The sequence below is a fragment of the Pseudochaenichthys georgianus genome, chromosome 16 (genome assembly GCF_902827115.2).
Source record: "Pseudochaenichthys georgianus chromosome 16, fPseGeo1.2, whole genome shotgun sequence".
In the NCBI taxonomy this organism is placed as follows: Eukaryota; Metazoa; Chordata; class Actinopteri; order Perciformes; family Channichthyidae; genus Pseudochaenichthys; species Pseudochaenichthys georgianus.
In genome coordinates, this window is record NC_047518.2 from 34522096 (window position 1) to 34544165 (window position 22070).

Below are 22070 nucleotides of genomic sequence, written 5' to 3' on the forward strand. Positions count from 1 at the left end.
CCCAAACAATGTACAAATCCTTCCTGAGGAGATAAAGATAAAAAGAAAACTGTGCTTTCAGCATCTCACATTATGTAACATCTGTATAAACTATACACAAGCATTCATTTGCCTAAAACAGCATCATTATTCAAGGCAGTAAAGTCAATCTCATGCTCCAGATGTTTGGCTGTAGTCGCCAGCTGTGCCGTATATTTGGATGTTAAGTTAATGTATTTCGATGCGAGGGTGAATCTTTCGTAATGTCAACAAATCCCACGTAAAGATGGAAAACAACCGTGCATTATTTTGTCTCAAGTGTGACTTCCTTTCCCTGTTCAACGTTCTCATCACATGTGTTGCTCTTGAGGACATACATCTTCACAAACAGGTTGCAAATATGACCTTCTTTACAAAAAAAGGCTGAGTATTTCCTGCAACATCTGGACACTGAAGATACCATCAAATGCTACTCATGGCGCAGTAACTGGTGCATATATGGAGATATCTTCAGCTGGGGATTAATACACATTTGATGCTTTTGTGTTCATTTACAGCAAACGGATGCCGTATGCAGGATAGTGTGAGGCTATGACTTCATATCGACTTTATTGTTGTGTTAAAGTGAGATACTTTACAGCAGCAGGATAGTGTTAATGTTATTGACTCCAATAAAGTACAGTGGCCATGTTTATGGTAATGCTGGTCCATGTCACGCAGTGTGTCTCATTAGTGTGTATTTATGAGACAACAACGGAGCTCTAAAGCACAGAGAGAGACCAATCACTTGTAAGTAGGATCAATTCATGGATTTGTTGACAATAATAAACATAACCATTGCAGCCTCATACCTGAAATTCCGTATGAAAGGAACATATACAGAATAATAGCATTGTTATCAATTGGTGCAACCAAAAGAATACATTTTACAAGCAAACCCGAGTTTAAATAAAGCACCAACATTATAAATCAATAAACACATCATCTGTAAAAGTAATGAGATCCCATTGTTTTAATGTGCTGTCCCTGACCCAGTGCAGACAGTGCATTGTTGCTTCTTCAGCAGAAAGCGTGGCGGATTTTGTGCTGACCTTGTTCATGGCTGCGGTGTGATTACTTTCCAAACCATTTAAGTCACATAAAAAGCATTTAATTGATAAGCGCACATCCATTTGTGGGATCCCCTTCATAGTTAGCTGAGCATTACGCCTGAGCGCCACTGAGGCGAATCCCTTAATTGAGAAGTGTCATAAGAAGCATCCGTAAACAGAAGGCGCAAAATAAATAGTCCCATTTACATTAAGGCCGCCCCTACGGCTAATTTCTTCTTTCATAACTGTCACCCGTCCCAGGGGTGAATTATTTACTCAGAATAGAGACGGATATATGCATGCAAGCACCTCAAGTGCATTTGTCAAGGTGCTGTTGTTTAGATCTCTCGATGATGAATGGATGAGGGGGTGTGAGCTCGGTCAAGCGCTGTGGATCACTGAGCCTGTCTGCTCGCAGGAGGCTCAGCAGCAAAGTTTGATGCATGACCACTGCTTCACAAGGCAAAATAGTACAATTCACGTGGGACTACATGACGTCTGTGTGTGGAGCACTGTTGTTGATGGGGAAGGATTTTAGGTTAAAAATACATTCAGTATCAGGTAGCTTATCCAGTACATTCTTTTAATAAGTGCAAATCGAGCATCCTTCTTTTGGTAATTTGACATTCATTTCTAGAAAAGCAATACTCTAATCCAAAATACTACACTTTGTAATCCCCATGGGAGACATTTTGATTGTCTTTATAAAAAGCTAAGCGACAGAGACACAGAGTGTGTCAGCCTTTTTGAGAGGAGAACCTTGTGCAGTCAGTCTTGCTCGGTGGCACGTTGGATCAAGTGTGTCAGCTGTTTGTTTGCCGGTGGATGCGGGACAGTAGTAGAGAATAGTCTGCTGACATCTGTCATCATCTTGGTCTCCCCCTGTGAGTCTGATGCTGGAAAGACACAATAAGCCCTTCATTGGCAACATGTCATGCAGAAGAAGAGGCAGAACCACAGTGTCACAAACACTCAAGACTAAATACATAGTAATGTCATCTTTTTTGTCAATTGTGAAAATGCAACAGCCATATACAAGTGCTGTCAAGAATCCATCAAGAAATGCACACTACAGACGAAAGCACACACTGCTGAGGAGACGGTGCAGGTAGAAAGGAGCCTGTGACACTGCACACATGGAGCCATGACATGTGACATGATATGACAGCAGTAAGTGCACATCAGACGGAGATGTTTTTGCTGGAAAGAAGTCATATCAACAAACATATGGCTACTGGCATCAGGCCGTGTCTCACTTACCTGCTCGGGATGGGTGACGTGTGCAGGATGCCCGCGGCCATCGGCATGCCGGTGAGGATCAGCATGCATGTGTCCACGTTGGGGATGATGGTTGGTGGGCCGATGTTGTACTTGTTGGTGTCGTTGAGCGATCGGCATGTTGACAGGAGGTCTAGGGGGCTGTGGCCCTCTGACTGGGGATCTGTGCGGGGTGTGCTTCTTAGGGAGGGTCTGGAACTGTGTGAGGGGCATCACAGGAGGAGGCGCTGGTGGCTGCTTAGCCCCGTCAGCAGGAACCTGTGTCTGTGTTCCGGGGTGAAGCAGAGCAGCCATTGTCTGATGTTTCCTATTCTGAAATGTTTGAGCCCTCTCAGTGTGGGCTGTGAGAGCAGCCTGGGTTAGGTTACTGGGATTATGCTGGGCAGAAGAGTTTGGGAGTGGAGCAGTGCCTCCTTGGCGGGGATGATTGGCACCGTTTATGACAGGCTGTGTCTGTTTGCCCAGGCCTTGTGTTGAAGTTTGGATCTGTGCTGCTCTCTGTGCCTGTGGAAGGTGATTAGGATCAGCCAACGCTCTTGTATCTGCACCCCGAGATGCAGCCGGTCCCTGTTGTGTCGTGGGACCTTGTGACAGAGCAGAGCGGCCCACAGAGGCCTGCTGGCTCATGAGAGGCAGAGCCTGGGGGTTATTCCTGTGTGTGGCTTCCTGCCTGGGGGCGTTCTGGCTACCAGGCGTTTCTCTGATGTCTCGCTGAGCGCTCTGCCTTTGTGTGTGTCTCACTATCTGTGTGTTGTGTTCAGCATCAAGCTGTGTTACGCTGCGAGTGTTTGGGCCTCGATGATCAGCAGAATGGCTCCGTGTCCGTCGGTCCTCTGATGGTGCTTCTCGTCTTGGTGAAGCTCTGCTCCGTGAAGTGTTTTGGCTCTGGAGTCGAGGCTGAGATCTGCTGGGCGCTCTGGCCTCTGGTATGGGAGGATGGTAGGTGTAGTCTGTGTCAGAGGTGTACTCAGGAGATGTCGGTCCTCTTTGATGCCTGCCGCTGGGATACGCTGGGGTGCCTCTGAGGAGATCCCAAGAGTTTCTTTCAGACCTGCGAGGGGAATCTGGCTCCCGCTGGTACGTCTGTGTGTCGGCGTTTCGCTGGAGAGTGTTATTACTGTTATAGTGTGTGTATCCAGTCGGGACAGGTCTAGGCTGGTCACTAGGATAGGGCTGCCCACTTTGCATTCTGGGATTTGATGGCTCTGTGTGTGTTACGTTCTGATGGGTTTGCAAAGTGTTATTATTGGCAGTGTTGGTAAGAGGAAATGAGCTGTCCTGCTGAGGCTGATGGCTGTTGGCTGGGTATGAGTTAAGATTGACATGTATGGTGGGCATTTGTGCATTGTTGTTTTGCTGGGCACTCTGCGGCAGCGTGTTGAGGCTGAGGTGGACCCCCGGCTGCTGGTTGCCGCCCTGGGCACCGCCAGTCTGTATGAGAATGTTAGGATTTTGCTGTTGTGTGCTCGGGAGTGTGTTGGCATGTTGAGCATCAGTGTGCGTAAAAGCCCTGTTGTCAATGCCATTGTGAGGGTATGAATTGGCATTGTTAGATGCATTTTGTAGGAGTCCATTTGCGTGGGTTCGTCCATTCTGTCGGTGTGTGTCGGAGTTATGCCGCCTGTTCGGCTGCAGTGTCTGTGGGTTGCTTATTTCACGAGGGGCTGCGTATACGCGCTCAGGATGGCGTGTGTGATAGAGGGGGGGTTGGGGACCTTGGCCCAAATCCCGTGCACCATTAGGTTGTGGATCTGGAGGCTTAATGGGAGCAGATGAAAAATGAGAGGAGGGAGAGAAGAGACAGCAAAAGAAAGATGGAATGAGAGGGTCATTTGTGAAAAGCCCATAAGCACCAGCACATGGACTGGATAAAGACAAAATCAATGGTGAATCACATGTAAACTTTACTGAGGCTTACTATCAGCCTGGGATTTGCGTAGTCCCTCTGCACCAGCACAGCAGAATCCCTTGGTCTCTGTGCTGCAATAATAGAAATGATAAAGAAGAAATCACTTCAGTGCATGAAAATGTGCTTGAGCTATTATGCGATGTATGAATGGAAATAAAGATCATCAAAGAGCCTTTTACAAAATGCTTGACTCAACATTACTTTACAATGAAAAAGTGGACAAATAAAAATGTACTAGATCGCAAACAAAGACTTACCTCTCCTTCGTCGAACCAGAAAGACAATGAGCACAATGACGAGCGCGATGAGGATTAGCAGCAGCAGCAAACAGCCAATCACAATCCCCACCACTTCCCCGACGTTTAGACACGTGGCTGAAATGTTCAAAAAAAAATCACGTCAAGGGGAAGAATTAATAATGATAATGAGTCTGACGCTCAGACTGAAAATAGAAATGAGAACAGGAGAGGAGAGAAGGGGGAGATTCTGAAAAAGGATGATTGTTACAGCAAAGACAGAAATGAAAATAGAGAAGAGGAAAGAAAGTGTGAAAGTCACTGAATGACTTTGAACACGTTCCCTTAAGATCCATCTCAGTCGATTTCTGCAGCTGTGATGACAGATACAGGAACTGTCCAAAACCGACTCATCATTATCAGTCACAGAGAGGCCAGGCTCCACTATAACTCACCAACGATGGCCAGGTCTGTCCCCTGCTCCGACGAGCCCCCGGTGATGCTGTTTCTGGCCGTGCACACGTACCGGCCGCTCTCATCTGTTGAGAAAGTCTGAAGGTTGAGCACCCCGCTGTCCGGCTGTCCGGTGGCGACCGTCTGTCCGTCACGTTGCCATGAGAAAAGGGCAGGGGGCAGCGAGTCAGACAAGCAAGTGAGACGCACCTCCTGTCCCACCAACACATCCCCTCCCCCAACACACTCTTTAGCGCTCTTCTTGGTCAGCACAGGGGTGTCAGGGCCATCTGGTTTGTGGGAGATCAGAGGACATTCATCAGCATCAAAAACATTTGGTTCACAAGTACAACAAGGCAAATCTGTATTCAATAAAGCTGCCTCTATGAACAGATGATGTATTCTGTTCAAGGTTTTATCTTTCTGTCATTTTTGGGTTTAAGTCAGCGTCAAGCCTTTTAATGAAACCTCCTCAGTCTTGTTGCCGTCTACAAAGCTGTGCACTTTTTTGTTTGATGTTAAATCTAAAATACGAATGGCTGTCCACTTGAAGGAACGTCAAAAAGCATTGTGAAGTCCTGCACAGTCTGGAGAAGTACTGCATTGTGGGTAAACACTCCCCAGATAAGTTACTGCAGCCTGCTGTTCAACACAGCTTGATCTACACGTTACATAAAATACTATCCTTTTTGTTCCATTGTATTGAAAGCTATAAGAAATAAATTAATGAAATAAGTTTGACTCAAGTCCATACAGTAGTTCTGTAATGTAAGTATGCAACTTCCTCCAGTAAGAGTTGGGTTATCTTTAACAAACCGGGCAAACTACTTCCAGCCATTATGCTAAGTTTAGCTTAATGGCTGCTGGTTCCAGCTTTATGTTTCACCGACAAACATGAGAGTGGTAGAAATCTTCTTATCACATGTGTTAATAACAATTCTGATATTCATGTGATGTGATATTCAAATATCTTGCAGAAAGGCCACATATTTTCACATTCTAGCTTAAAAAATGTGAGATGTTTTCTGTTTTATATTAAATCAAATGTCAGGTGTGACGTAACTTACTGGGGTCTGTAAGCATTTTGCCTGTTTTCTGATCATTCATCAACTGAGCTATTAAGAGATTAATCTATAATGACAAAAACAATGATGATAAGAATCATTAGTTGCAGTTTTAGTTTATATAACAGTCTGGTGTCTGGGTGGATTTAAAATAAGTGTGACGAAAGAAAATCCACTTTTGGCATGCATAGCCCCGACAGATTTCAACAACACCCACAAATTGATGTGTTTTTCATTTGGGTAAGAACCATCTGTTTAATGTTAGAGGACAACGATAACGGGCCACTTAAATATGCCAGTGGAATGATTGGTAGTGTTTGCTATAACTGTCAGACTGTCACATTAGAATTAAGGATGTGATCCAACACAAAGCTCAGGCAGCACAATGGGCCTATGGAAGAATGTCCTTTGCAATCCGAGTGCATTTTAGCACACTGTTTGCAATGTAGATGGAGTAGATAAGCTACTGCTGTTTGCTGTGGCTGCAGCAGATTAGCGGCCACTTGTCTTGATCAAACTCACAGTAGACAGTGACGCTCTGTGTGGTGGTTTGGGCGCTGACAGGGTTGCTGACGGTGCATGAGTAATCCCCGGCATCACTTCGTCTGGCTGGGTTGATGACTAGAAAGCCGCCTGAGATGGTGATCCTGGCGTCGGTGACGATGGCTGCACCTCCTTTGCCCCACTGGACTGTAATATCTGTCCCAGCAGTCCATGTGCACCGCAGAGACACATTCCTCCCTTCCATCGCAACTGCAGGAACAATCAGATTCACCCCCGCCACTGCATCTACAGGGAGAGTATAACAAAAATGGGTTATCAAAGAGCCACAAAAGCAGAAAATGTTTTCTAAAAAGGCACTATGGCTGTAGGTAGAGAGCATGAGAGTATACCAGAGCTCACTTCAGATGTTGGACTGACACAACAATACAGGGCAGTTTTATGTTTCTGTTGAGGATCATTTGTGGTAATCAAAGCAAGTGAGCTGAGAAGGGACAGGATTCAGATAGAAGCACAGATGGTGAGTAAGAGGGCAGACGTGTGAGTGGTAGCAGAGATGCCTCTTGGCAGTCAGCCTAAGTTAAATAATTGGAGAGGGAGAAGAGGGGGCGTGCTGACGGAGAAGGCTGTGACTAAGACGAAACTGTAGCAGCAACAGGAAACAAACAAAAGCATCCGAGCAGATACCATACCATACCAGATAGCTCTAATCGCTCGCAAGTGTTCCGACTTTAAACTTGCCTGTGCTGTGAATCATTTAGGATTTTAGCTTCATTTCTAAAGTAAGTTATCAGTGAGTTAGTGGGAGGTTGACAGTCATGCTCAAGGACACGTACAGTATGTGAACTGCTGTGAGTTTAGAGCAGTGGTTCCCAACCTGGGGGGCGTGCCCCCCTTGGGGGGGGGGCGCCAAAGATCGAAGGGGGGGGCGCCAGGCCTCGGATGATTTGAGGCCAAATATCATATTTAGACTTTTTTTTTTACATATAATTGTGAGGCAATACATGATTGTCACTAAAAGCCTTGTCTCTACATTACAATAAAATATAAAAAAGAATTGACTAATTAATTGTAATAAAAATTCAAGTTAGTATTAAAGGCATAAAAAGACAGAAATGTATAATTCTTTCTTTAATATAAATGTTTCTTCTGCCCATAAAGTGTCCAAACCAGATAAGCTGGATAAGCACATTTTTAAAACATAGTCATTGTCCATGCCGGTTTCAGTTGGATTATTTGTCACAGTTGCTCCGATCAGATCGGTCTCCTCCATTTTGTAGATTATTTACGACTTTTGAATCCACATAAACACATCGGCAAAATCCGGTTTACTTTGAGCATGTGTTTTAAACAGTTTAATCCCTTTGTGAATTGTTTCCACTTGCGCCGTCCTTTCATTTCTTCATTCAGCGGGAATCCAAATGAATTAATCCTGAGTCCAATAACCATCAAAGTCACTCCAATAGTGCTCCTTAATTACGCTTTCATCCTTCGTTAACAAAATACTTCACATTCATCCAGTTTGTGACAGTAGCGCCCCCCCCCCCCCTTGTGTGTGTTTGTGTGGGGGGGGGGGGCAACTTCCAACAGGAGTTATTTGGGGGGGCTCTTGGGAAAAAAGGTTGGGAACCACTGGTTTAGAGGATGTGACCTTTCAGCAATAATAGACTTGGTGCTTCTAAGAATTTGGTCTCCCTCACACCCTATTAGCGCCGGTGGTAAGAGGCATGGGAACGACTAGAGCGACATTCCTCTAGTGTGGGCAAATAAAAAGAAACACTCTGCTTAGTTACAGAACTGAATGTAAATTAATGCAAATACTGTATGTAAATGTATGTTACATATTTAGACAGCTACAATATCAAACATCTAAGAGCATGAGCGCTGCATATCAAATGTGTTTTATTAGCATAAAGCCCTGAGCAACTAGCTTCATCCCCTCCTCCTTTTTCATTAATTTCACTTCGCCTACCATGGGTCACTAATTTTATTATACCTCCCAGACTAATTCTCTTACTCCCCAAATCCTCCCTCTTCTCTCTTCACTCACTTCTCTTCCTTCTATACATTATCATACACGTCCCCACCTCTCATAGCTTCCCTTCCTTCCTTCCCTCCCTTTCTTCTTCTTAAGTCTTAAATCAGGCACGTTTCTTTTTCTCTTACCAAAGACTCTCAGCTGTACCGGTTTGGAGTTAACAATAAAGTCTGTGGTACCAGAGGGGGTCACCTCCACCGTGTAATCCCCCGCATCTCGGAGCTGTGCGCCTGCGATTCGGAGCTGGTTTGCAGAGATGGTGACCCGACCTACGAACTGGGTTCCCTGGTTAATCGCTGAGGCTCCTGAGCTCCACTGACCAACAGTCACTCCTCCCTGGAACTGCCATTTCATGGAGAAAACCTGGGACACCGTCAGCACCGTGAACACGATCTCAGAACCAGTTTGAACCAGAACCGGGTCTGTCTGGAACTGGATCTCTACTGGCTGCTGAGCCAGCACTTTGGCAGAGAGGAGGACTGAACAGAAGAGAAAAGGAGAGAAGATCAGTTTAATAAAGTACATTTACTCAAGTTATACACTTTTTGCAATTTTCAGATACTTGTACTTGAGTATTTTTAATTGATGTTACTTTATTCTTCTACTCTACCACGTTATTGAGAGAAATACTGCATGTTATACTCTTATTTGACAACTATGGTTCCAAGTTATACTTTGGGGATTAAGATTTGTAACTTTATTTAAAGTTATGGGAATCATACCATCATCCTACCAATATCATCAAATCAAACCAGTGTTTTTAATTGTGATCCCTTGTCCACAAATGTTTCAAATGTCTTTGACTATGCAGCTTCACCAAAGAGTGATTTATCCTGAAAAACATTTTCAAGTCACAAAAAGTCAAGTTATCAGTCATATTAGAAAAGTATTTGGAGTTTAGCCTATGTGAGACTGTACGCCGATGTAGAGGCACTGAACATATTGAGATATCTATTGAGAATATTAGGGAAAAGACCCAATTAATCATGCAAAAATGCACTAAAATTCCCCTTACATATTGATGCGTCAGTGTCCAATCTAAATATGTCATATACTCAGTTACAGGGCAATTGTACTTTGGATTTTTTTAAGATCATTATTCTGAAAATGCTTGTCCAATTTCACAGGCAATTTCTATGTGGGACATGAACTTGGAAAAAGAGTATTTTTACTGGTGGCCTCACTGAGGTAAACAATATGAAGGCTTCTTTCACCCCTGCAGAGAGCAGGATCTATAGGAACAAACAGGCCGGGCTCAGGGTGTAACAACCTATTAGTTAGGTACACACTCTTTTCTCCCTCATAGATTTCACACAATGTTTTTTTAAATTGAAAGTGATCCCAAGCTAAACATCTATTTTGTGTTTTTGTTATGCTGACTTAACGTAAGCCGTGTTAAAATCATAGTTGTTGTCTCTCTTCTCGAGAATCTGCAGTGCATAGGCAATTTCTCAGAAACAATGTTGTAAAAGAATCATATATTCTACAGGCTTTGAACTGTTGTATGCTGTGTGTGCATTGGTAGGGTGTTTGTGAATGAAAGATAGAACAAAGATATATGTTTTTGTATTTGGCTGCCAGACCTTTGTTTAGTTTTTGTACAGATTCAGGCTGGGAAACTCAGGTAGAATACTCAATGCCGTTTTACTGGCAAATAAAGCAACCACGCAAGAGTGCTCTGGCCAATGAATTGTAGTGAATCAAATCAATATGGTGCTGATCAGTCTCGCTGGACTGCCTTTAAATGATTTTCACAGGGGAGCAGTGTATCAAATGACAAAAGGTCAACAGAGAGATGGATTGAGTTCAGGTTCACTCGCATAGCTGTTAAAGACGTCAAAAGACTTTCGGTGCCCCGATTAAAAATATCACCGGCCATGTCACTTTATTAGAAGAGACGGGAAGATAAAGAGACAGCACAGAGCAGATGCATTCATGTGCTGTTTGACGGGTTTTCCAAGGACAAAAGAGCAATACTAAGTCATATTTGAAAAGTTACAATTAATGTGTAACTACAAATATAACTCACGGAAAATCTTTTATGTACCTTGAATGACTATTGGCCCTGAAGTCATGCCAAAAACGGTAGGAACCTTAAACTGATAAACCACAGATTAAGGGGTGGGTGGGTCTAATAGGTCAAACTGTTAACTTGTAACAATGTACTTATAAAAGTAAAGTAACCGCTGCACCTAAAAATGTAAAATTAATAACCTCTTAAGCATCAAAGGATGTTCGTCAGACCACACATTGACCACAGTGCAGGCGTTTAGCATAGAAAAAAGGGTTCATTCGCAATAATTGCATGCTTTCACACAACCACAGACATGCACTCTGCTGCGTGCAATGACGCCTGCCACAGATGTAAACAATACACTGTTCATGAGTGTTGCCATGGTACATGACTCCATTTATAAGTTATGCACCGCTTTGTTTTAGGCCGCGCTTTTTGCCGCATTCTTTTTAATGCGAGTTTGCAAAAAAATAAACACACACTCACATCTTTGACCTCTATGTTACATTTCAGTCTGCTAGGGTGAAAACTGTGGCGGCCAAAGGTCGGGAAAATGTTTGTGAGGAAATATTGAAACCAACAAAGTGAACTAAAGGGCTGCTGGAGGCAACTAAAAAAACATCTTCGATGAACCCTGCAGATTGGATCACTATTTTTTATTTATTTTTTTAATCACAAATAGACCACAGCAACATTTGTATTTAATTATATCAAAATGTTGCTGATCATTACTTTAATTATTATCTTTCATGCATGAACAACAAGCCCTAGCTAATGAACAAATTAAAATATAATTTACATTCCTGTGCTCCTTGCAGCACAAATGCCTACAGTAGATCATTTGTATGCACCCAAAACGGTGTTATATACCCAGTTATGGAACAACAAGCTGTCATTTTGGATGGGAAAATAGATACCAGCAAATATCTTAACAACCTTAAAATGCAGTGAATTTAAAAGGGTACAGCTGGTATTAGCCAAGGGTGATAAAGGAGGAAGGAAGGCGACAGGTTTGTATAGACATCTTCTCCAAAAAAATAAAGAAATGTAAACATACTGTGAAGGTCAATTTGATTGTAAGGGCTTGGGAATGTGTGAGTGTTGCACTCTTCTACACTGTAGCAACAACTTAAACAAAGTCACTTAAAAATCAACATAAAACATATGAAAGCTGAGCCGGATGAAGGACAATACAAATAAATCGTACTTAATATGAAACTCCCTTCTGAGTCTCAGTACTCTGTTTGGGCATTTAGCACCGTAAGCCTTTTTTTAAATCACTCAGATCCCAAATTATACCATGGGTCATTGTCCAGCAGCTGGGCACTGTGGATTTAACAAATGTTATTCAAAAAATTATAATTAGTGCATCTATTGAGGACCGTTTTCATCTGTGTTGTAATACATAATGTATTGCTCTTATTGTGAATTGTTCATCAATCCTATCTTTCTGTTGTCCATGACACCCACTTTTATGCAATAATGTAATATAAGTCTATGAGAAAGATAAAGATATATCAGGCTTCCGACAATACTGAAGAGGATTGAAATCATTGTGATTTGTTATTAACAAATTGAATTTTATTCTTTGAATTGTGCATGCTCGGCCAATGTTGATTTTTCATATGTAAGTGGCCAATTAGTTTGTATACTATACCTTTTAGCCTTCTGTTGTGTGTCATTAGAAGCAGGCTGAATTGGAGGGAATACAGTAGGACATTTGAAGTCATATTGTCATTAACAATAGCCGAGTATCGGTATTGGATGCTGTTTCATTGTTAATGCATGAGTAACAACCTTGTTTCATTACTGTATTAAAAGAAACTGCAGTACTGCCCATCCCTATCGACATATTATAACCAAATGCCATATAGATATAGAAAACAATGGCCTCCTATTCATTGTGAATCCTCACAACAGTTCAGATTTGAGAACCTGGGAGGAGTCCCTGAATGCCTCACGTCACTCACTAGTCAGTGCACAAACGGGAAAGCAGCCGCGCAGGTTTAAGAGCGACGAGCTTTGTGCTTCAGAGATGTAATTGATTTACAAACGTGCTAGGAATGCCACATTTTCCCCTCCCTCGACTTGTTTTTTTTACCACAGAAGAGACAACCGATACTCTGCTTTAGAGAGCTGTTTGAAGCATTTGAACGCTGCTTTCGGAGCAGAAGGAGAAGACACCGTCAGAGGAAATTGTTTTACCTGCCAGCGACAGCCTGAGAAGAAGCAAAGGTTGTCTCATGTCTTCAGTCAGGCCGATCTGCAGGGAAATGAAACTTTAAAAAAAAAATTGACATACTTCTTCCAGTAAATGCTACGGTTTATTACCGTGCTATGCCATTCAATTCAAAAATAAACCTGAAAAACTAATATTTTCCCCTGCGTTTCAAAAAGGAGGTAGTATAAAACTTACCAAAGTATTTTCCCTCGGTCGTCATGTTCATGTTTTTGCCAAATTAAAGTTCCGTATCGCTTTGTTTTCGATACTGATGACTCTACTTCCTGTTTCTCCACTATTACCTGCTGAGGACACACCTGTTCTCTTAAAGAGACAGCAGCCTGAATAAAAAATGGCGGAAAGTAAACCTTTAACTATATTTAACTGACAGCTGTTACGAGTATGCTTACGTTTCAGATTAAGATTTATAATACTATACCACGATACATTTTACAAAACAGAATTCATTGTGATATATATTAAACTACTTGAAAGTAAGATTCACCTTGAGCTGTAACTCTATAATGCTGCTTTGCATTATTGTGTTAGTCTAGGAATGCCACATGTAATAATATAACTAATAATAATAACATATTATAATATAATACACAGGTCACATGAAGCATTTTTTTTAATTTAAAGTACATTTTGCTGAAAATACTAGTATTTTGACATTGTTGTATTGGTACGTTTGCTTGAGAAAAGGCTCTGAATGCTTTTTCTATCACTATTAATTATAGTAGTTCTTTATAGTTGTGGTGTTTTTTCATCAATAATAGTAAACACTGTATTTGGGTACATGTCTTGAATAAGTTCCTTGATTATTTCCAATGCAGGTTTTTAATGATGGCATTGCAGTAATGAGTAATTACCAAACAAAAATGAAACATATTAGATATCCTGAAAGTTCCACACACTAAAAAGAGCATCATTAACTATACATGTAGCGTATTTACTCTTTTGTTTTCTTATATTTTCTTGTAAATGAATGAGATCCTACTGTGGAATACAGTGTCACACTGATAGCAGTAATGAAAAGACCTTATCCATTTTTAGAGAATGTATTTATTAGATTTTATTGACTTTCATGTTTGAAGGTCAATCTTTTTTGCCCTGTTATGTGGCAGCTATGATCTGATAAAGCAAATTAATGATTTGCTTAATTTACCCACTTGTGGTATAATATGGATTAATGTCAAGCAAAACAAGGACATCCATTAGTTTGTGCATAAAACCATAACACGATGATGTCCGCTGAAGAAAAATACTCTGAGAACAAAAGTGTTGTGATATTTTTCAGATGTTATATTAGTGCCACCCACTGGTTAATTCCAGCTACCAGCACATCTTTGTAGTCAAAGATCTCAGTGGGAGCCACAGCTGTGACTCCCATGATTATTCATAAACCCTCTGAAAATACAAATGGATTTATAATCAGTTTTAAATCACTTGTTAAATCTGTGCCCCAGGATGCGTTTCATGAGCTCACCCCCTGAATAAGTGATGTCATTATGTTTCAGTGCTTTATTCGTGAAAAGGCTCTGCTGATGCACACAGTAGTAGCTGTTCTTACATGGTCTTTCTCGACAGATGATTTTCTAAAGGTTATTGCAAGCAGCTGAGGTTTAAATATTTTATATGTGAAAGAAAGAGTCCAGAATAAGAACTACATTTAAATGTGACTACACTAAATCAGCTAATTGTTTGTCTATAAGGCAAACTTTGTATTTAAGGTGTTCACCAATGCCTCAGAGACTGGATAGTCCCAGTAGAAAATTATAAAATCATTACATTCCCTATTTGCGTGCTTGAAGTGCATGCAAGAGACAATTATAAACAAAACAAATATATCGAGTAATACATGTACTTACTACCTACTCTTAACAATCCAAAGCCAAGGAAATGTGTTGTGTCTGCTGGGCGAATAGTGTTTGTGCTGGATAAGAAGCCTGCAGTACAAAGCCTATTTCATAATGAGCTCCAACATTGTCATTGGTTTCCCTTCAAAAGAATACCACTGCATTTTATCAAGTTTACAAACAGTATTGTTGAGTGAACATGTGTTTGGAAACAGGTTAGATGAGGGGGGGATGACGTTTAACAATGGAGAGTTGACATATTTAGTGCACAAGTTAAATTAAACCTTTATTGTACAGGAAATGGGGGGGGGGGGGGGGGGGCGGGGAGGGCAGGAAACTGCTGGAAAACAAGTTGACGCCTATGTGACTCACTGACTGGACCTGACCTTAAAAAGCAGAGCAGAGAGGAGAACAAAGTCCTGAAACATTCATTTCAACTCAGGTTTAATGGTGGCTTCAGTAATAGTGGTAGATGTAGAAGCCGTCGTCTTTAACTAGATTATTTCTCACAATGAAATGGAAACTACTTTGATTATTATTTTTATTTTGAGCAATAAATCTACTGGCAGAGTGAGTGCACCTTAACCTCTGGGAAAGTGAAGTGGAAGCTTTGTTAGTCTCAATTTTGGAGAGGTAGGTGATTCCCACTCTGTGGCCTTCTGATATGGATGACTTCAAGGTATACAGCAAAGGGAATTCCAGGTTATATTTAATGCATGCAGGTTGTGTTCCTGCTCTGCTATCACTGCTTCCTCTCTCTCTGTTTTGTTATGTCAGCTGTGCTTGAGGGGATTCATTTTAGTTTTGGCAGTCGAACTGTCCCTATTTTGTTCCAAGTTGTGATTCAATTGCGGTATGTAATGCCAAGAGTGTTGTTTGTTGGATGTTTTGCAAATAAATTAAGAAAAAAAAAGAATAACCCTCAACATTGGGTTTGCATTTTTTCTAATAGAGGGGCATGCTGCTTTAATTGCTTTTTGCTCTCATTTTAATTTTACATTTTCTCTGGAGGGAGTATTATTCTTGCTGCAGTAGCATCCTTGCTTTACGAGTACATAGGAAAGGGCGGGATGTTTCTGCGGTCATGGACAAATTCCTCTGTCTGTTCTCCCTCTACATCAGCAGGTGTTATGGATCTACATTATTTCCTGAGCTGGAAAGTTGCCCTGCTGCTTCTCTTGGGTAAGGTCTTTGTTTATAGCCAGCATCCTAATGATATCTGTTTAAAACTCTGCTTGAAACTATAGGAAGAAAAATATGTTCTGCAATGCGCTCTGACACAAACACATACTTACTTTGTTATATGCCTTTTGCATGAATAATAAGCTTACATTATTTACATCTCCTTCATCCTTGGCCTATCAAGTTAAGACGTGTGATTAATACTCGTTGTATTAAGCACAAAGAGGCTTACCAGGCCCACTGCATTTTGACACAGGATTTAAGATATTGATGGGGTTTGATGGATATCATATTAGGCATGGGCTGTCGTGCGCTATAAATCATCGCTTGACATTGTTTGACAGAAAGAAGCCATACATATTCAAGTACATGCCGAGGACGAAGATTAAGTATTATGCCATTGTTTGTTTTACTAGCCTTCCATTCTGCCCAAACAATGCAAATCCTCCAAATGCTAAAAGGTCATGCTTATGAATATGAAATACTTTGGATCATAATAAGAGTACAAACTGCATGTAAGCAGATTTCTGATGCAATAACACATTTCTATCCTCAGCGCCATGCGGGCTGCAGTGTATGTCGGTGCATGTACTCAACGAGGAGCCTGTGCATGTGATGCCGGGACAACAACTCTTTCTGAGGGCTCAGATCGAGCATGGACCCCTGGAAGAAGTCTCCTCGGTGACCTGGGAGAGGGAGCCTGAAACTGGAATGACCCACGAGCGAGTGACACTGGCCACGTGCCCGGGCAGGAGCCTCAAGTGTGCCGGCACCAGGCCAAACGTCCATGTGAATATGGAGCAGCAGGAGACAACACTGGAGATGAATGCGTACGAGGCAGCAGACGGCGGCGTGTACACTCTGACTGTGACGGATCACAGGGGGGCCAAAACCACCGCACAGTGCATCGTCAGGGAATATGGTAGGAGTATGATTCCCAGCATGTGAGGGAATTTGTTGTGAAGCCTTAAGTCAGGGGTGTCAAACTCAAGGCCCGGGGGCCAAATCTGGCCCTCGACTTAATTTAATGCGGCCCCACAAGAGCTCTGAAAGAATATAATACGTGTATTATACTGTACGTTTACATGCCGATGTACAGAAGCACGTTGCCCATAAACTACATGTCCCACAATGCATCTCAAATATGATTATTATTTTTTTTTTTAGAATTTGACTTTTTTTTCAGAATTTGACTTTTTTTCAGAATGTTCCTTTTTTTCCTTCAGAATTTCACCTTTTTTACATTTTAAATTTTTCCCCAGAATTTGGCTTAAAAAAAATCATTTTGTGACATTCTCACTGAAGAGACTTCCAATGATTTCCCCTAGACTTCTGCTTTCAGACGTAGTTAATTATGAAGTTATTGCCCTATCCGATAATGATCCAATGCAGAGGCAATAATGTCATATAATACATTATATTAAATATTTACATATGTATATATATATATATATATATATAGTCTTAAAGTTACAACCGGCCCTTTGAGCGCAACCAAAATGCTGATGTGGCCCGTGATGAAATTGAGTTCGACACCCCTGCCTTAAGTGATACTGCAGATATTTTTAAACAAGTAGTCCTTATTGATTAGTCAAATTAGCCAAATCTCATATTATTTTCCAATCATCAGCCATTAATTCTCATTTCTAGGCCCTTAAGAAAAACACTATGATGTCTGGTACAACACACAAAAGCTAAAACGCATGTGATGTTTGACTTTATTTATCGATCAAATAAAGCTGACCAACTTTTAAGGGGCCATCTTTTCCAATTAAACGTTTTTTTCTGGCCAAATCTCTCATTTTGTCAACCTTCGCAAACAAAACTATCTTATAATCGACGTCCAAGTAATTATATTTCTTTTTCTTTTTTAACAGATGTAGGTTTTTCTTCTGAGCACTTATCATCTTTGTTTGTCAGTAGTAGAAGTAGTAGAACCTTTATTTATCCAGGAAAATCAATTAAGAACAAATTCTTATTTACAATGATGACCTGACAGGAGGCAAAGGCTTCCTGAGGGGATGGGGTTTGGGAGGGAAAAAAAATAAAAAGACAGACTCCGGGCACTACAGAACCCAGGAGACAACACAAACACATAGAGCAAAGATGACAGGCATAGCAGTTAAACATATAACAACTCTAAAACAATATTGCTGTGGTTCAATCAGTCATTAAAATCAGCATCAGGCAAAGCAGCTACATGTGTGTACCAGGGTGTCAATAATAGTGACATTGAAGGTGCGGGGGGAGACAAAGGTTTTCATTTTCAACGTTTTTTGAAAGACTTTCCAGCTATCTGCTGCTGCTGCACACTGAAAGGCGGAGCGGCCAAAGGATGTATGGGCTTTGGGGATCTTTAGCAGGATGCTTGTAGCTGACCGGGTATTGTGCGTTGGGGGTGTGCAGAGTTGCAGTAATTGTGTGAGGTAGAAGGGGGTGAGGCCTAGGAGTGTTTTGTAAACAAACATCAGCCAGTGGATGTTGCGTCAAGAGAGGGCCAGTTAGCCAGAGAGTACAGGTCACAGTGGTCAGACAAAATAAGTTACTTAAAGACCACAACCTAGATTTGCATTTTTTTCTTATTTTCTTCTATATCAAACAACAATCACTTAATAGTTAATTGCAATAATAATTTGATGAATGGATAAAGAAAATAATAATAAGATACAGCCCTTGTTTATTTTGTATTCCACAATATATAGAAATGACATTTATTAGGATACAGTGTTAGTTCAAATACCACATTGTAGTATCTCAGAGTGGTTATATAGAAGAAAACACATTTTAAATCCTCAACAGCTGCAATGTCCCGGTCAACAGTTTAATGAATGTGTTTTAATTTCACGCCAGCAGGCATTGTTTCTTTCTGATTTTGGAAGTCTCATTTAATAATTAAATAATTTGCCTATAGGCTTTGCTTGCTGGGTCTCTCGTTTGTTTCATTGCTTCTAGATCATTCCTGTCTCGGCGTAGCTTTCTAGTCCTCTGTCCAAGCTTTTATTTTACTCTCATCTGTCTGCTCTAACAGTATCAATTCATCAGCTTCACTCTTCTCTACGTCTGCTCTGCCGCTCCAAGGGCTATCCATCATCCTATTCTCCGACATTATGCCTCACCCGCCGGGCTCATTATTGTCTCTGAAACTAAACCAGTTTCTCCTGACAGCATTTAACGTCTCTCATGATTCTTTGTCTCAGAGCCTTTCGGACAGCCATTCGCCATTATTCTTATTTTATAATCGAGAGATGCCCACGGCTCCTCTTTCTACCAGGCTCTGAGTTTTTTACCTCCAATCCTTATCATTTCTTTCCACTCTAATCCTCTCATCTTTCTTCGCAGAGGAAGTGCACCATGTCTCAGTGAGCATCAACGCGTCTCACTCCACGCTGGTTTGTGGCGAGGCCTGGGGCACTGACCCCCACTTCAGCTGGCTCCACGAGAGGGCGGCCATCACTAACTCAGTGGGAAGAGTCTCCAAAGATGGAACTAAATTGTTGGTGACAAAGACTCCTATCTGTGGCCACTTCACCTGCGTGGTCAGCAACGAGCTGGGCCACAGTTCTGCCACCTACACTGCAGGTACGAGTGTTTCTCTGGTGTGTGTGCATTTAGTAGACTTATTTTGCCTTGCTCTGGACTGAACTACTTTATAAATATAATAAGAAATTGCTCACTTGGAGTCACAACAAAAACAGACTGTTCATTTCCCCTCAGATCAAGGAGCATATTTTAGCTCATTATTTTGGTTTTACCGCCCACAACTTTACTGTTTCTGTACACTGCTTCAGTTTTAAGCTAAACGTCTCTAAGAAAAATGCTTCTGTAGGCTTCCTGCCCAACAACAAGCGTCAGGAACATAAACTTTGAGAACATATTGGATGTTTTGGCAGCTAGAGAGCCAGATAATTCCCCCTCAGGTGATGGTGGAGACCAAATCAGAGCTAATAAGGAGAGTTAATATTAGATTTATTATCAAATAGCTAGGTATAGCAACACATACAGTACTTTATGATGTAGCCCTGTTTCAGCTAGATGTATAAATAGGAAACAGTTAACATAATGTGTTGTTTTACAGCTAGTGCAAACAGCCCCACTAACTCCAGAATCAAGTACTTTGTACTTCATGTGACAGCTCATGAAGTAAATCATGCATTGTTATGGATTAAACTAACCAGTCATATATGAAGTAATACAATTTGCCTTATTTCGACAGTTCAAAAGTAATTTGGTATTACTTACCCAGGTATTTAACAAATATAACAATCCTGTACTTGTTCTGCAGTGGTCCCTTCATAATATTTTATATTTTAAGAGAAAACATTTCAATGGAAGAATTTGACTTGACTTTTATTACATAAAGTACCCGAATGCCTATTTCCCAACTAAAGATTATGATCATTATAATGTTTAATACTTATTTTTCTAAGCTTGATTGACAGGTGTCTGTGCTTATGGAAATTAAAATGTTGTGTTTTTTTAAGTGAGCTCATGGCTTTTATCATGGAAATTCACAAGTCAGAATCCTTAATCTGTCTATCTTGAGCCGTGTCCTGATTGCACTTTGCTATGTGTATTGTATCACTGATGGTGTTTCAGTGATACAAGATTTTCCACACTGCGATCAATCAATAAATCACTACCACAACTGTTACGGCTACTGCTGCTACCACTGCTGCTAAACAGGCGAGACAATGCAGTTCTCTGTATCTGCCAAACTGTGTGATGATCCAAAGACATTCGGGGTATTTCAGGGTTCGTCCTGTTAGCTCTTGCTGTGGCAGTCAGTTTACTGACTCTACAGACTTGTTCCAAAGGACCTTTTTGGCCTTTTCCGGCAGCCGTGTCAGATTATGTTTTTCTCCCACCCTCATCTGGTATCTTTTTCCTGGCTGACAGCACCTTGTGAGGCAGAGGGCAGAGGGACAATAGCAGCTGTAGTGTGTCCCATCTTCCTGCTGCTGTTTGGAGGAGTGCTGGCGTTTCTGCTCTGGAGGTACAGTAATGCATACAAACACTGGCAGGCACAAATCTCATTTCAGGCTCTGATAATAAAGCCATACTCTGGGAGAAAATAAGAAACCAGTAGAAGCTGCTTTTAAAAGGACGAAAGAACTAAGGGTATAAGATGAGAACAGAACAAACGCTACCCAGCTAGAGTCCTAAGTGACACATGAGGCGTGACAGGCCAGGCTGCGTCTGCTGACAAAGCCATTGTGATGTTTACTCGAGCCAGTGTTCGCTTTGTCACTTCTGTTTGATCTAAATTGGACACTTGGTTTTCTTTTCAGGCGACGCTGGCACAGTAACAGAGGAGAGAGGCTGCACGAACATTTGGATGACACCATCTAAAAAAGGCCAAAGATACACTTCTGTTTCTCAGAGAAGAGAACAGGAAATTGACTAAACCGTGAGGCTGGGGCTTCGTGTCCTGTGAGCAGAATGACCTTTGGAACAATGTGAAGAGTGAACTGCTTACTGGCAAATAAACAAAACATCTCAAAATGGATATTAAACTTGTAGTGCCAGCGATGTCTTTGTACTGCCTCCTGCTGGTCTGTACCTGACACTGTGTATTTGTTCAAGTCATGTTTTTATAAGCTTGTATCAGATGTGAATGGTTTTATACCTTCAAATGCTGCCTTCATAATAAAATCCCTTCAAAGAGTGAATGAAAACTCAGTGGTTCAGCAGTTTTTTGAAACACTATTAGTTTACTCATCTAAAATTTGATTTAATAAAAATTGTGTTTGAATTGCATTTGTTGTTACATGCACCAATACACCATTTCCTTGTACCGTGCTTGGCAATAAACTGGACTGTGATTCTGATTGTAATGGATAGGAAAGACATAAGGCCTGTACAAGTATACACCGGCAAGAATGGAAATATAAAATATAAAACATTATAAAATGGTGTTATTTATTGGAGAATATGGATTGATGTTTCGGTCATTTCCTTTCCAGCTCTATGAAAAATACCTTTGTGCATGTAAAAGATGTCGAACTTAGCACACGACTATTTATGTAGGTTCCCATCCCACTTTGGATTTAACTTCTGGGATCATTTGTACTTTCTGTTTGGTTAAAATATTCCTGGTGTTCACCTAAAAGCTGCAAATTGTGTTCGAAAGCTAAAACTCCAAAGACAGAATAATCCACACTGGGCGTGTTAACTTTCAGAGTCCTCCTTTCCTGCTACGTAACAAATGAACCCTCTAACCCCAGCAGTGTTATGGCTGTGCTGTG

General features: G+C 41.3%; 2 protein-coding genes across 6 annotated transcripts; one reads left to right on the forward strand and one right to left on the reverse strand.

The window, feature by feature from the left end:
- LOC117460346 (uncharacterized) lies at positions 1 to 13071 on the reverse strand. 2 transcript variants are annotated; one of them, XM_034101707.2, is made up of 9 exons: positions 12980 to 13071; positions 12769 to 12826; positions 8678 to 9028; positions 6533 to 6799; positions 4949 to 5236; positions 4515 to 4631; positions 4267 to 4328; positions 2331 to 4106; positions 1 to 1966 (listed from the first exon to the last, which is right to left on the reverse strand). In XM_034101707.2, the coding sequence occupies exons 2-9, from the start codon at positions 12806 to 12808 to the stop codon at positions 1937 to 1939; spliced, it is 2931 nt and encodes a 976-aa protein (XP_033957598.1). In that variant the 5' UTR covers positions 12809 to 12826; positions 12980 to 13071; the 3' UTR covers positions 1 to 1936. The 2 variants fall into 2 exon arrangements, with proteins under 2 accessions (XP_033957598.1, XP_033957599.1); XM_034101708.2 differs by lacking the exons at positions 12769 to 12826; positions 12980 to 13071 and adding an exon at positions 12221 to 12258.
- Positions 13072 to 15030: 1959 nt separating this feature from the next.
- On the forward strand, positions 15031 to 21500 carry LOC117460314 (uncharacterized). Of its 4 annotated transcripts, none has more exons than XM_034101660.1 (6): positions 15031 to 15322; positions 15766 to 15825; positions 16382 to 16747; positions 19165 to 19404; positions 20722 to 20818; positions 21114 to 21500. In XM_034101660.1, exons 2-6 carry the CDS (start codon positions 15774 to 15776, stop codon positions 21172 to 21174), a joined length of 816 nt encoding a protein of 271 aa, XP_033957551.1. In that variant the 5' UTR covers positions 15031 to 15322; positions 15766 to 15773; the 3' UTR covers positions 21175 to 21500. The 4 variants fall into 4 exon arrangements, with proteins under 4 accessions (XP_033957551.1, XP_033957550.1, XP_033957553.1 ...); XM_034101659.1 differs by having other exon boundaries at positions 15031 to 15276; XM_034101662.1 differs by having other exon boundaries at positions 15031 to 15276; positions 15769 to 15825.
- Positions 21501 to 22070: the final 570 nt, after the last annotated feature.